At 45.3% G+C, this 13,839-nt stretch overlaps 1 protein-coding gene across 3 annotated transcripts in view; it reads right to left on the bottom strand.

Moving 5' to 3' along the window:
* Positions 1 to 7,228: 7,228 nt before the first annotated feature.
* LOC309343526 (sterol O-acyltransferase 1-like) overlaps positions 7,229 to 13,839 on the bottom strand; it is a 47,681-nt gene continuing 41,070 nt past the window's right edge. For 2 of the 3 annotated variants that reach the window (XM_081865162.1, XM_081865163.1), the window contains exons 13-16: positions 12,107 to 12,205; positions 11,393 to 11,528; positions 10,248 to 10,393; positions 8,379 to 9,352 (exon numbers count right to left, since the gene is read on the bottom strand). In XM_081865162.1, coding sequence (XP_081721288.1) covers positions 9,296 to 9,352; positions 10,248 to 10,393; positions 11,393 to 11,528; positions 12,107 to 12,205 — 438 coding nt within the window. In that variant the 3' untranslated portion in view covers positions 8,379 to 9,295. Of the gene's footprint in view, positions 7,764 to 8,378; positions 9,353 to 10,247; positions 10,394 to 11,392; positions 11,529 to 12,106; positions 12,206 to 13,839 lie in introns of those variants that run through there. The other variant, XR_014157322.1, reaches the window with a different exon arrangement.

The following is a 13,839-nucleotide window of genomic DNA, read 5'->3' as shown; positions in this document are numbered from 1 at the left end:
TGAAACTGACACTTCTCCAGTTTCACCCACAGCCGGTTTTCTCGCAGCTTGCTCAGTACCTCTCTTACATCTCGCACATGCTGCTCCTCATTGTCTGAGTACACCAGGACGTCATCTAAGAACGCTACGCAGTTCTTGTAGAGCAGTGGCCCCAGGACGTGATTCATGAATGATTGAAAGCAGGCGGAGCCCGCTTGTAATCCGAAAGGCATAACGAGGTACTCAAAAGCCCCCAAGGGGGTGAACATAGTGGTCTTCCACTCATCCCCCTTTCTCACACGTATCAAGTTATATGCCCCCCTAAGGTCCAGCTTGGTAAAAATTTTCCCTTTTCTCACCCGTGTTAGAATGTCATCAATTCTAGGCATAGGGAAAGTCACTGGTTCTGACACTGCATTTAGGGCCCTGAAATCACATACAAGCCTGGGCTTGCCCGTGTTTTTTTTGTCCACAAAGAACACTGGGCTGCCCCCCACCGCTCGTGACTCTCTGATGAAACCTCGCTTGAGATTCTTGTCAATGAACTCCCTTAACTCCTGCATCTCACTGTCTGACATTGCATACAGCTTGCCCACTGGCAATTGTGCTCCTGGGAGTAAGGTAATTTGACAATCAAAGGGTCTGTGCGGGGGCAGTTTATCTGCTTCTTTTTCGCTAAATACGTCAATCAAGTCAGCGTATTGTGGTGGCACCCTCCCTTTGTCCATCACTTCCATCCCTGCTAGAGTGGCCCTGGCGCCTGCCTGAGCCTCTCCCTCCTTGCAGTGTTCTAGGCAATGTGCTGATCCAAAGGAAACCACTCTCTGATGCCAGCCTACTAGCGGATCGTGTAGCGCCAGCCAGCTCATACCCAAGATAATAGGAGCTCCTCCCAAGGTGGCTACGTTAAACGCTATCAGTTCGGTGTGTCGTGCCACCCTCATTATCATTGGTACAGTCTGTTGGCTCACTTCTCCTCCCAACAGCTCCCTCCCATCAATCGTGGTAACCTGCAAAGGCTTACTCAATGGGATAGTCTGTATCTGGTGTTCAGCTGCAAACTCCTTGCTCATGAAATTACATGAGCTACCTGAATCCAATAGCGCTTTTATCTTCAGTGGGTGTCCGTTTGCCAGTTCCAGCAACACCTCTATCACAAGCGCTGGTCTTGGAGGTTCCGGCGTGGGCACATTCATTACTCCCTGGCCTGGCTGCTGTGCCCTGATGTTGGCAACCAGGCGTTGGCTTTTACTTGCTCCGTGATTTCTTCTTCCTCCTTCCCCCCAACAGTTCCCACCATCCCTTGCCATTCCTTCCTTTGCGGACAGACTCTGGCAAAGTGACCTGGCTGTTGGCAGAGATAGCATCTTTTGCCGCTCTTTCCCTCCTTCTTCCGCCCTTCACTGGTGTTTGAAACTGTGCGCGCGCGCGCTGTTCCAAGTTCTATCGGCTCTGCTGGCGGGAAAGGCTGCTCCGGAATCTCTGAAATGCGGAAGTCCTTCCAACGTTCCCCCTTTCCTTCCCGCTTTTCCATAGCTCTAGCTTCCTGGCGTGCCCCTATGGACAGCGCTGATTTAGTCAGCTGATCCATAGACTCCGCCCTTGGCGCCCGGGAAAGTTCATCTTTCACTGCCGGAGAGAGACCTTCTTCAAACAGCATTTGAATAGGTTCACTAGCAAGGTCCCACCCAAGTCTATGAATCAGCATGGTGAACTCAGTCCAGTACTCACGTACAGATCGGTTCCCCTGTTTACACGCCATTAACTGCCTGCGCACCACTCCCTGCTCGATCTCGCTGGAAAACATCAAGTCCATGGCGCGAAAAAACTTCATTGTGTCCTTTAAGATTTCATTATTGGCTGCCATCAGGGGCCGAACCCAGTCCCTCGCCCCTCCCTCTAGATGGCCAATCACGTACGCCACTCTAGAGTTCTCGTCGGGGAAGTCATCAAACAGTAGATTGAGAGCATATTGCATCTCTGTCCTAAAGGCTTGATAGCTCCGGGGATCCCCCCCAAATTTCTGCACCAATCCAGGCACCCGTCTGGCAAGTGGGGTGGTCTTCCCCTTATCCGCATCTTGAGCCCTCCTCTCCTCGAGCCTCGCCGTTTGCAGCGCCAGCTGGACCTCCAACGCCCTGTACCTGTCTTCCAGGCTTGGACCTGCTCCAGCTCCAGCTCCTGCTCCTCCGGTTCCGGCTGGTTCGCTCATGATGCCTTCTGCTTGCACAAGCTGCTTTCAAAGACTGTCAGATTGCTGTGATGGGATAATGAGCTGCTTGTGCGTAAAGCTTGATCCCTCTGGGGTTTGGCTGGTCATCCAAACCGATGCACTAACGGAGCCCCCAAAGCGTGACTCCGTCAGTCGCTGGTAGAATCTGACAGTGGGCGTCTACGGAATTTACGCCAACATAAAAGCTGTTTGACGGACATGCGCCTTCGTGACTCTCTGCGTGACAGTTTCCGGCGAAGGGTGGGAGTTCCCAACGGGGGTCCCGTTACCTCTCCACTACTCTCACTGGAAGCATCCCAGAGCCTCCCCTCCGCTGTGACTCCTGCACTCCCCCTGCTGGTTCCCTCTTCTGCTGCAGATTCTCTCCTATTCTCCTGGAGCCTGTCCACCACCTGTCTCTCCGATGGCAGTTCCCTGACAGTCATCATTGGGGGTTTTTATTGCTTTTATTTCTAGGCAACCTTGAAAGTATTTTTATGGAAAGGAGGCATATACATTATTTAAATTAACAAATGAATGCCAGCCAGTTAAATGCTTCAGTCATGTTCTTAATTTATCAGGTGGATAATATTTTTAAATCACAAATGTGTTTGCTTGCATATATGTTTGTCCCTTATCTTAAATACTATATTATTAAAGAATTCACAAAGCAGTGAAAGTGCTAACAAACCTCCCCTGCCATTCTTAAAATGCTATGTCTGCCTTTGCCCTAAATACTAGATTGCATGTTGTACTCCAGTATATTAATTCTCTCCATCAGATAATCTAAGATTACTCCCACTTATTCTTTCAGTTTGACAACACAACAACAAGCCTCTTAATGGCAACAAAGCACCTGGTAAGTCAGGAAAGAACTATGCACAAACTCCACAGCAATATTGTGTCATAGTACATGAATCCAGGACAAGGCCAGTGAAACACAAGACCGCTTCAGTGACACAGAAAGCTTTAAACCAGGAAGAGCAAGATGAGCAATAGTGTTAAGATATCAGTTACTGAAAAGAATGGATAGTATCAGGATCCTCAGGACCTGAGCACCCAATGCATTAGTGGCTACTATTTCTTGACACCTTAAAAAGCTAAAGGTAAAGGGTAACGGACCCCTGACAGTTAAGTCCAATCGTGAACGACTCTGGGGTTGCGGCGCTCATCTCACTTTACTGGCCGAGGGAGCCGACGTTTGTCCGCAGTTTTTCCGGTTCATGTGTCCAGCATGACTAAGCCACTTCTGGCGAAACCAGAGCAGCGCACGGAAACGCTGTTTACCTTCCCACTGGAGCGGTACCTATTTATCTACTTGCACTTTGACGTGCTTTTGAACTGCTCAAGAATAACATTTAAAATCCGTACTAATCCCTAATATAAACTGGCCTTCGAGTAAAGTTACAGAAGCCCCTGCTGTAACTGTTTAGTAGGAGCATTGCTAAAGGAGGAAAGAAGCAGCAGTAACAGAGAAAAATATCCACTTACATACCATGGGCGTAGCCAGGGGGTGCAGGGGAGAGCAACTGCCCCCCCCCAAATCAAGTAAATAAATAAATAAATATACTTAACTAACTGATCAATGGCATTACAGATAACTCAGTTCTACCTAAAGTTCTCAGCTCTACATAAAGACTGCCACCCTAAAATAAATCCTGGCTACGCCCATGTTACATTCGCAGAGTTCTTACTTTACCGCAGAGCTTCCCAAACTGTGTGTCGCAACACGTTAGTGTGTCAGTTGTAGTGTGTCATGTGAGCAGTCCCGGGGCTCGAAAGGGGTCAGTTTAACCTCTGGTTTGCTCTGAATTACTGTGACGTGAAATGGTGCACGTCTAGAAAAATGTGTCGCCAACATGAAAAGTTTGGAAAGCTCTGCTTTACAGGTACACGATACTCAGAATTTTTAAAAGGTGCTTGGAGCACTCAAAGACTCACATGAGAGATACATTGTGATATGCTTTTAATTTCTGTTCTTTGATCAAACTGCAACATCTATGCACTGAAAAGAGCCATGTGGCAGGACTGAGAGGACCCGGGCAAAAAGCTGCCCGTGCTCCATTGGCAGTGCACAACTGTCCCCTCTTCTTTGCCACTGTCATCATTCTGCACTCTCCCAACGCCACCACAAGTTGCCAGATGTTCTGAGGAAATGATTCCTTTTTGTTTATTTTCCCCATTTCAAAATGTTGTGCAGCAATAGATTCTCTGTTCAGCTAAGCATCACCCAAACTGGCTCCAGCCAAGCATGCAGGCTCAGCAGCACACCTGCTGCCAAACTGTCTGTGCTTTTTAGATAAGAAGAAAGGCACGCTTCCCAATGCTGCCTGATAAGCTGGCAGGGAATGGTGGAGCAAATGCCAGGGCTGCCCGCTGCCCTCTTGGTTTCCACAGAAGAAATTCTGAGGAAACTGCGGAAACCAACATGGCAGCAGGTGTAACTGCCCTGGCTCAGAAGGCACACTGACTCCTAGCTAAACGGGAGAAGGATGGGTGAGAGGTTGACAGGGAAGCAGAGAGCAAGAATGATGGAAGCAAATGGGGATTTTTTAATTTATTTTGAGCACCACCTGCTCTTCCCATTACTCCTCTCTCTTTGTTGACCAATCTTCTCTGTGTGTGCCTGTAACTTACAACCCATCCAAGTCTTTGTGAAACGATGGATCTACATGCAGAGACAGAACAATAACAGCAAATCCATAGCACAGATATTAATTCACACAAGGTTGGCTTGTTTAGCTAGTAACCACTGGCTCCTAGTTCACACGCAATCATGGTTTTAGTTAAACCATCACACGCAAACACACCCTGAAAGTACATCACTCTTCTGCACTCCCGACCCAGGCGGGCCACTTCAGCTGGTCTGCTGCCTTCAGAGGTGCTCTGGATCCGGTCCTGATCCCAATTCTTCGCTCTCACCTCCGCAGAAGGTTCGCAGCCTCAGGGCTGCCAGAGGGTCAGTCCTTCGTTCCCTTAGAATTGGCCATGGTGCCCCTTGGAGCATAGCTGCCAACGTTTCCCGTTTTTTAAGGGAAATTCCCTTATTCCGCATAGGATTCCTCGCAAGAAAAGGGAAAAGTTGACAGCTATGCCTTGGAGAGGTGCCAGAACTGAGTTCCGGGGAGTTCCAGCAGGAAAAAGTCCTGATCTTGCCCCTTCCCTGCATTTGACAAGGCAGAGAGCATGACCTGGGTTGCTTGTGGGCCCCTCCTGCCCTCCAAGCACAATAGGGATAAAACACAGGGTATTGCTGGGTCCTCCAGGGCTCTGCCCCACCCTGTCCCCCAAACTGCAGTGTAGGGATAGCAACACCGGAGGACATGCCAGGGTTTTGCCCTGCTCCCTCAACTGCTATTCACCTCACCCTTGAAACCTGCAAAAATTATCAAAGGGTTATCTTTAACCCTTTTCACCACAGCCCACCCCCCAACCTCCCATTTAGGGATAATAGGTGACTGGTTTATAAAGGCCTACTCTTCTTGCCAGGTTCTGCTATGAATCCAGATGGCCCCTTAGATGGGTTACATATAAAAGCATCTACCACTTCTGCCTGGAAAAGGGGAATCATCGTAGGGCAAACTCAGCCTGTTCAGTGGGCATCATAGGAGCCTACGCCTAAGGGCAAAGGTCCCTTCACTACCCCCAGTATTTGAGGTGGCCACACCCCCCCCCCAGTTGATGGGCATTCAAATAGTGTGCATACACCATATCATGTGATCAGTTTTGAAGCATGGGGCTTACCTGCCCCTGTGATAGGAATTTTATGGTCTTAGATATATGGCAACGTTCACAACCACACGTACATAGATCAGCACAGGAAAGCCAACCTGGAACCATTTTGATTCCTAAACTGAGCAAATGTTTCTCTGCATGGTCAAAATGGAAAAGCCTCCCCATTGTCTCTTCCTTCACAAATCCTGTCTTAATCTGTGTTTGAATAAAGGTGTGAGCCTGTGACCTGGCCCAGGAAATAAGTATTTTACCACTACAAAAGAATGGCCAGGCTCCCCAGGAAATCCAATCAAGTAACCTGCCAGACAGGAGATAAACAAGGACAAGAGAAAAACAACATTTAAATTTCTGTGATGTAGGTGGGATGTATCTGAGGGGTGGTCTTAGGTTACACCCCTTCTGTGATGAATGCATAATGTTTCTGGGGGTGGTCTTGATCTAGAGGATGGGAATTTCAAAAGTCTTTATAAGCCCTTGCACAGCATTTTGGGGGGTCCTCTTCCTCTCCTGTGTGTGAGGGGAGCACCCTGTTGCAACAGATCAATAAAGATCAAGCTTACTAACTGCTTTGCTTCTCAATATTCTCTGGTTGGCCTCTGTTATTTTCTCCTACCAATAGGGAACCTATGTAAGGACTCTATATGGGCTCTTGGATACCCCATAAGGGAAAAGGGCATATTTTTATTTACAACACCCCCCCCCCATATTTTATTCAAGGCAGCACCCTGGTGGGCATAGAATGCTGAGCGTCTGGGGAGGGGAGCAGAGAAAGAGAAAATCGAAGGGGAAACTAAATGATAATGGCTGAAGCCCTGTTGGACTAGCACACTGAAAAGACACACTCCACGTCTCAATGCACACCACAGATGCGCATAGATGATCATGATGATGATGATTTAGATTTGTAGCTGACCCTTCATCCCAAAATCCCAGGGCGGTTCACAGCAGAAAAATACAAAATGAGAATACAAAATACACCATAAAACAAAAACATAGAATGGAGAATACAGTGGTACCTCTGGTTATGTACTTAATTCGTTCCAGAGGTCCATTCTTAAGCTGATACTGTTCTTAACCTGACACCACTTTAGCTAATGGGGCCTCCCACTGCTGCCGCGCCATCGCCACGCAATTTCCGTTCTCATCCTGAAGCAAAAGTTCTTAACCCAAGGTACTATTTCTGGGTCAGCGGAGTCTGTAACCTGAAGCGTATGTAACCCGAGGTACCACTGTACCACATTTTCAACCAGTTCGTTGTCTAGGTGCAGTACATCAAGGCTGGAATGAATGTTGGCAGACAAGTTTCATGGATAGCAAAATATATTTCAATTTCTGTAGTACAGTATAGATCACATAATCCCTTGCAAGTAACAGAATAGGTCACAACAGACAGTTCGATACATTTTGGAATCGGTTAACAATTCTATATCCCACCATCAACAACCTTCCCTGACCTACAATGTTCTCCATATTACAAGAGATGCAAGTGAGGCTTGGTAAGACCATTCCAGTGTCAGGTACAGTTTGTCCTCTTCTCACCACCATCTGTGCAAGAAAATTTTTCCATTGCTCACTCTGAGAAAGAGGAAAACTACAGCCTTGCAATCCAGCACCTTCCAGGTTAACAGGATGCCTCCTTACAATCAGTTGTGTAGATCATTTGCAAGAGATTTGCAACCATGTTGTGCCCATCCAGTTTACGTTCACAGATTCAGTCCCAAAGCATGAGGTTGATTACAATTAGTATACTGATCTTCCCACACGTCCCCCTTAGAAAAAAGTACACGTATTTCCCAAAGACAACAGGATTTATTTGATAAAATTCTCAAATTAGATTCTGAAGATGGAGGTTTTTTTTTGGGGGGGGGGTTCTCTTTAAACAAGCAGCAGAAAAGGACACAATGTGATGAAAATTATTTGGGTGGATCCTGGCCATCTTATAATGACAATTACAGTGCCATCATAGACAATTTAAAAACAAAAGCAAAAAGCTTTTTGGAATGGATGAGTCTACCATGTTAACACTGATTTAGCGATACTACAATCTGCACATATAGTTTGTAATGTTCTAGGAACAGAAATCTCCCTCACACCTCTATCTAGAACCTGCAAGTGAGTAGCCTCTAAAAACTGTGTGTGTTAAGGGTACTTATCAGACTCCTTCAGAGCTTACACAGGGTGTTGATCCAAATTCAGATGCTCATATTTCCTCATCTTTCTCCAAAAGTGGATACTGTTTCAGTGAATTTTTAAAGTTTTGAACTAGATTAAATATTGTACTTGACGTTTGACATCTTGAAACTACTGTTCATAATATTCAGTCCAGGTGGCACTTCCCCCAAAATCCACAAAAATTATCAATGACACACCCACCTTAGTCAAATAAACATGGAACACATGGCTTAGCTAAATGGCAATACACTTGGGTCATATCAAAATACTGATTAAGCTGTTTTCTGCAGTATAAATCAGAATTAAGTTTCTTTTTATTTTTTGCTGCAGTTAGATGACATGAGAAAAGCTGCCAGCACCTAGAATTTACTAGGGCACCAAATTTAGGACAATACAAAGGACAGCAGCTCAAGAACACAAAAAAACTTGCATTTCCCCTATGTGCCTACGCTAGTGTATAGCCCCCCCCCTCCTTTACACTCTTAGAACATGTCAGAAATGCACTTTAGGGCGGCTGAGAGAAAAGCTCCAGATTATAGACTACACAGTGAGCAGTCAGCAATATAGGGGTATTGTTTTTCACAATGACAGTCCCTCCTTCTGTAGCTCTAAGCACACCACCCACCCAAGGCTGTCTCACAAAGTAAACCAGCGTTTTAAGTGGAGCAGCATGATCATTTCAAGCCAACACACTCTCTAGGTTCTTCAACACAAACTGCATTTGCCCTCCAAATCGCAACAGTAATCATCAGTGAGAAATGCAAGAAACCTAAAACTGGACATGTAGCAAAGGCCACCATTTCGCTGCTTATAAAAATTTAATCCACATAGCACTGTGGGGCTCCCCCTGATCAAAACTGGCAGCCTATTGTTAAAGCTCCTCAGCCCTATGCCTCAATTCCAATCCACATTGGGGCTCGACAGATGCTATTTATTTTCAAAAGAACTAATTGCATAAACAGCATCAGGTCCGCTTGGGTCCTTAGCTAGAGAGCAGGAACCCCTGAAGACACTGGTTCTGGTTAAAATGGGAATGATGCAGCCCTTAGTAGCAGACACCACCCACTTTTGCCATAGCTAAAGACAGTTTCCCTTTAAAAAGTTTGCAGTCATTTTAACACACTAGCCCAACTTGTTGTCATTGTTTAAAAGACAAGCATCTTCTGGCCTTGAAGCGGAGGGATATCCCAAAGGGTGTCAGACCTTAAGATGGCAAGTCCAGGAACGCGGTTTCACATAGTCAAGGAAAGTGGGCTATAAAACACAAGAGGAACAGTAATGTTAGTCAGGAAATGCTGGGCACTTTCACTTCTGTAGAGCTATCCGTTAGCCATGTGAACAAATGCCAGTGATGAAACCCAAGTGTTTTCCTTTGCTGTCTCTCAAGCCTGGGCGGCCACCCAACTTGCAACAGCCAATCTAGGCAATTAGAAGTGGGGTGGGGGTGGGAAAAGGCTTGCCTTTCCCTGTAAGACCCCCAAATTGGCTTTTCTTTGGGGCAGCTTCACCCAGACGCTTTAACTCTCTGAATGGCAGGTCTTCCAGGTCAAGCAGAATTGCTAAGCTGTCTGCAATTCTGAAACTAAAATCCTCCTTGGCTCCAGCTTCTATGAGGCCTCAACAGTCCAAGAACCAGCCCCAGGGGGTTATGCATATGCATGTGGGCTGATCTGGCACTAAATATTAAATGCGGCAAAGATGTAGAGAATTCTCTCTGTTTGAACCCTGCAGATCCAAAGGTGGCAGTTGAATCAGAGAACACAGCAAGTAGAATAAAGAAACCACTGTGCTCCACTAAGGCCTCTCACTCTTTTCCATTACCTTCCTCTCCCTCCCTTCTTTACTGCCCCCTTTCATCCTCTGAGAACCTTTGGCTTTCACCTCTCCAGAAGGGCAGAAACTAGCTCAGAAATTTACAGTATTCATATAAAAAGACATGGAGGAAGTTTCAAAGGTTTTTTTTTTCTGACCCTGCTGCTTGTTATTCTTGTTAGAAAGAAACCTCTACAGTAGCTATTCTGGGCAGAATGCAACCTTCTAAAAATCTGGTTTTCGAATTTTACTTTCATATCTTAGGGCTTGAATGAATAGTCCAGAATAGCAGCTCAGCTCTGTTCCTCTCATTTCCAATGACAAGTGGGATACTCACATTTTTCAAAGGGCAGTGCTTATGGGCATTCCATTCCAGGCTGTAGAGGAAATATATCATAGTTATACCAAGCCCAAGCGTAAGCCACAGGATCACCGTCCAAATGGAGCCTTTCCGACGGTCGCTGAGAATGAAGTTGAAAAACGCTGATGGAAGAAAATTAAAATGCACTCAAAATTCATGTTAAGGACACCAGCAGCATTCTTTCCTTGATCCCCAGTATGATCAGTATGACACATTTACCTCTTTCCATAGAAATAAATGGCTCTCAACAGTTTTTTGGAGTTACAGTGGAAAAGAGACAGGGCTTTCCCTTTAAATCACACAGAAAAATCAGTGGGCCACCTACTCATATGAAACAAAGTTGGCTCTATGATAGGAGAAATACTTGCCCGCCATGACAGATGGTTGATACTGCCAGTGTCAAGCAGGGGGAAAGGGCACCTCTTTTCAGGTTGCAAGCTGAAGACCTCCAAAGCAAGGATCATCTCCCAAGTCTTTGAGAAAGCCGCATATTACAGTTTGGAGCATTATCAGAACTTATTCCTCAGCCAAGCCAAGGAAGTCCTCCCTCCTACTCTGGCCATGATCAGTCTCAAAGAATGGAGATTTAACTAGGGTCAGGAGAGGCTTCTAGGTTTAGAGGGAGCAAATGGTAAGGCAGGCTGCAACACAAGCCCCTTGCATCTTAGAACATTAAGTACAGATGGCAACTAAAAGCTAATCCTCAGAATTTACAGAAACTGCTGCTTGCCGGAAGGTATATTTGGTAAGGTAAACTAAAGGGACCCCTGACCGTTAGGTCCAGTCACGGACGACTCTGGGGTTGCGCGCTCATCCTGCTCTATAGGCTGAGGGAGCCGGCATACAGCTTCCAGGTCATGTGGCCAGCTTGACTAAGCCGCTTCTGGCGAACCAGAGCAGCGCACAGAAACTCTGTTTACCTTCCCGCCAGAGCGGTACCTATTTATCTACTTGCACTTTGATGTGCTTTCGAACGGCTAGGTTGGCAGGAGCAGGGACCGAGCAATGGGAGCTCACCCCATTGTGGGGATTCGAACTGACGACCTTCTGATCAGCAAGCCCTAGGCTGTGTGATTTAGACCACAGCGCCACCCGCATCCCCTGTTATATTTGGTACTTACTTCCAAAACCCATGTAGAAGAAGAACAATACTGGATAGAAGAAACCAAAGCTCATCGCCAGGATGTATTCATGCACAACAGCAGAAAAAGTGAAGACTGACAGCATAGCGACTGCTTTGAATTTCTTCCCAAATAACTGGTGGTGAGAGAGAGACACAGACAAACAAGGAGAAGGGTGACTCTCTGATAGGTGAATGTATCAGAGGAGATCCAATTTTCAAAAACAACAGTGAACAGCTTGTGATAACCACCCTTAAATTGCCCATTCACATTTATTGCACAGGGAGGGTTGTCTCCAGTGGTGGCCTTGCTCTGTCAAAAGGACTTCTCCTTGCACAAGGCAGGGCAGCTCATTTTTGCTGATCCCTCCTACTCAATGGAGCCCCACAAACACTTAACGTGAGAGCTGGAACAGTGTGGGATATGGCATAGAGGGGTGAAATTGGTGGTAGACTGGTAAAAAAAAAAGTGACTTCCCAAATACTGGATACAAACCAGACTGTATAAGTTCAAGCGTCTCTCTTTCCACCTTCTGTCAGATCTCTGTATGGGTAAAGTGACTAGGTATTTTACATGTTGTGTAATTCACCTTTACATTAGAACTTTAATAAAATCATTTTGTGGGGGAAGTGTAAAGATCTCTGCCATTCCATTTAAGAAATGGCTTTCTTTTAGAGCTGAAGCAAGGGGGTGCATTAAAAGATGGTTGCTTACCCAAAGGACATCTCTGTATGCATAGTAATACAGCCAGTCATGCACCACCACATTCCAGGTTCGGAAATACCTTGCATAAGATGTAGAATTCCACCAGTCCTACAAGAGAGGGTCAGGGAAGTAAAAAGAGCAGAGACCTTAGAGACAGTGTTTAAAACTGCAGGATCAATGTGCCAAGTGCATTCCTGCTATTCAAGTGTTTTAGAGCATGTCAGTGTTTGTAAAAAGCAAAAAAAGGTTCTGACCTCCCTTTGTTGCCTCAGCCTGGTCCTTGGACCCCTGTCGGCATAAAAGAGTCTACGAGAAAAGTATCCTTGCAGAGTACTTTCTGCTTTTATTCTTAAAAGAGTCTACGAGAAAAGTATCCTTGCAGAGTACTTTCTGCTTTTATTCTTAAAAGTCTTTCTGCAAAAGCGACTGACCACATCAACACTACCAGCTTTCACTACTAACTAACCAACACTACTAACTAGTAACACTACTAACTAACTAACTAACTAACTAACTAACTAACTAACTAACCAACCAACCAACCCAACACCAAACTAACATTTCTCACTCTCTATATACAACTCGGTGCAGGCCACTGACTCATGCTGACCCAGCTTTTTTAAGCATTAAAGAAACAGCAGCCACTTTTTAGCCGTGACACCCCTTCTGTTTCTTAAATGCAAAAAACCCCAGCAGAAACAATACATACATTATATACATAAACCCAGTTTTGTCATCAATTCATTATGACATGTTGCTGGCAAAGGCTTGGTAAATAAATCAGCAATATTATGTTGTGATTGACAATACTTCAGTTTGATTAACTCATTCTGTACACAATCTCTAACATTTCCATGACGGATAGCAATATGTTTTGATGTGGATTTCATTATTTCTGAGCCCACTAATGCAATGCACGATTGGCTATATTCATACACTTTACAATCTAGATTTACAATCTAGATCTTTTAGTATCTGTATAAACCACATGATTTCACTGCATGCTAGCGACAGGCTCCCATATTCTGCCTCACAGGATGAGGTCGCAACAAGTCCTTGTTTCTTTGACCTCCATCCAATTATGGAATTGGCAAACATCATAACCATTCCACTTGTAGATTTTCTAATAGCTACACAGCTTCCCCATTCCGCATCAACAGATACTTCTAGTTTTTGTCTTGTGTACTAGATATCTTCAAACATACATTTAATGTCCCCTTTAGACGTCTGATAAGCCTTTTCAAAACACACCAATCGGCAGTACTGGGTTTAGATACATGTTGGCTCAGAACATTTGTAGCACAGGCAATGTCTGGCCTTGACCACTGGCTTAAATACAACAGTGATCCTATTTTTGAGTGATACAACTCAGGCTGATCAAATTCATCATCACACACTGTCTTTGGGAAATCTGGTGTCATGGGAGTCTGAACTGGCTTGCAGTTTTCCATGCCAAACTGCTCTATCAAATGAAGAATTTTCTCTTTCTGGCTCAATAGAAAGCTTCCATCATCTTCCTTACTTCTACTCCCAAGTAATTGCTTACAGGCCCTAAGGCTTTTAGCTTAAACCTCTTTTCCAGTGGATGTGTGAGCTTCTGGATTTATAAACCCTTCAGTCTTCTGTGGAAAAGAAATTGTATAAACTAGATAAGAAAAATGGTTTTGCTTCTGAAAAATCCAAGTTGGAGATGGAGTTGCTGGAATCTAAAGTTAAAAATCTGTCTAAAATGCTGGAATAAT

This window comes from Podarcis erhardii (assembly GCF_964252035.2).
Source record: "Podarcis erhardii genome assembly, chromosome: 6".
Lineage (NCBI taxonomy): Eukaryota > Metazoa > Chordata > Lepidosauria > Squamata > Lacertidae > Podarcis > Podarcis erhardii.
The sequence above is the reverse complement of the archived record's forward strand: the minus strand, read 5'-3'. Positions and strand labels throughout refer to the sequence as shown.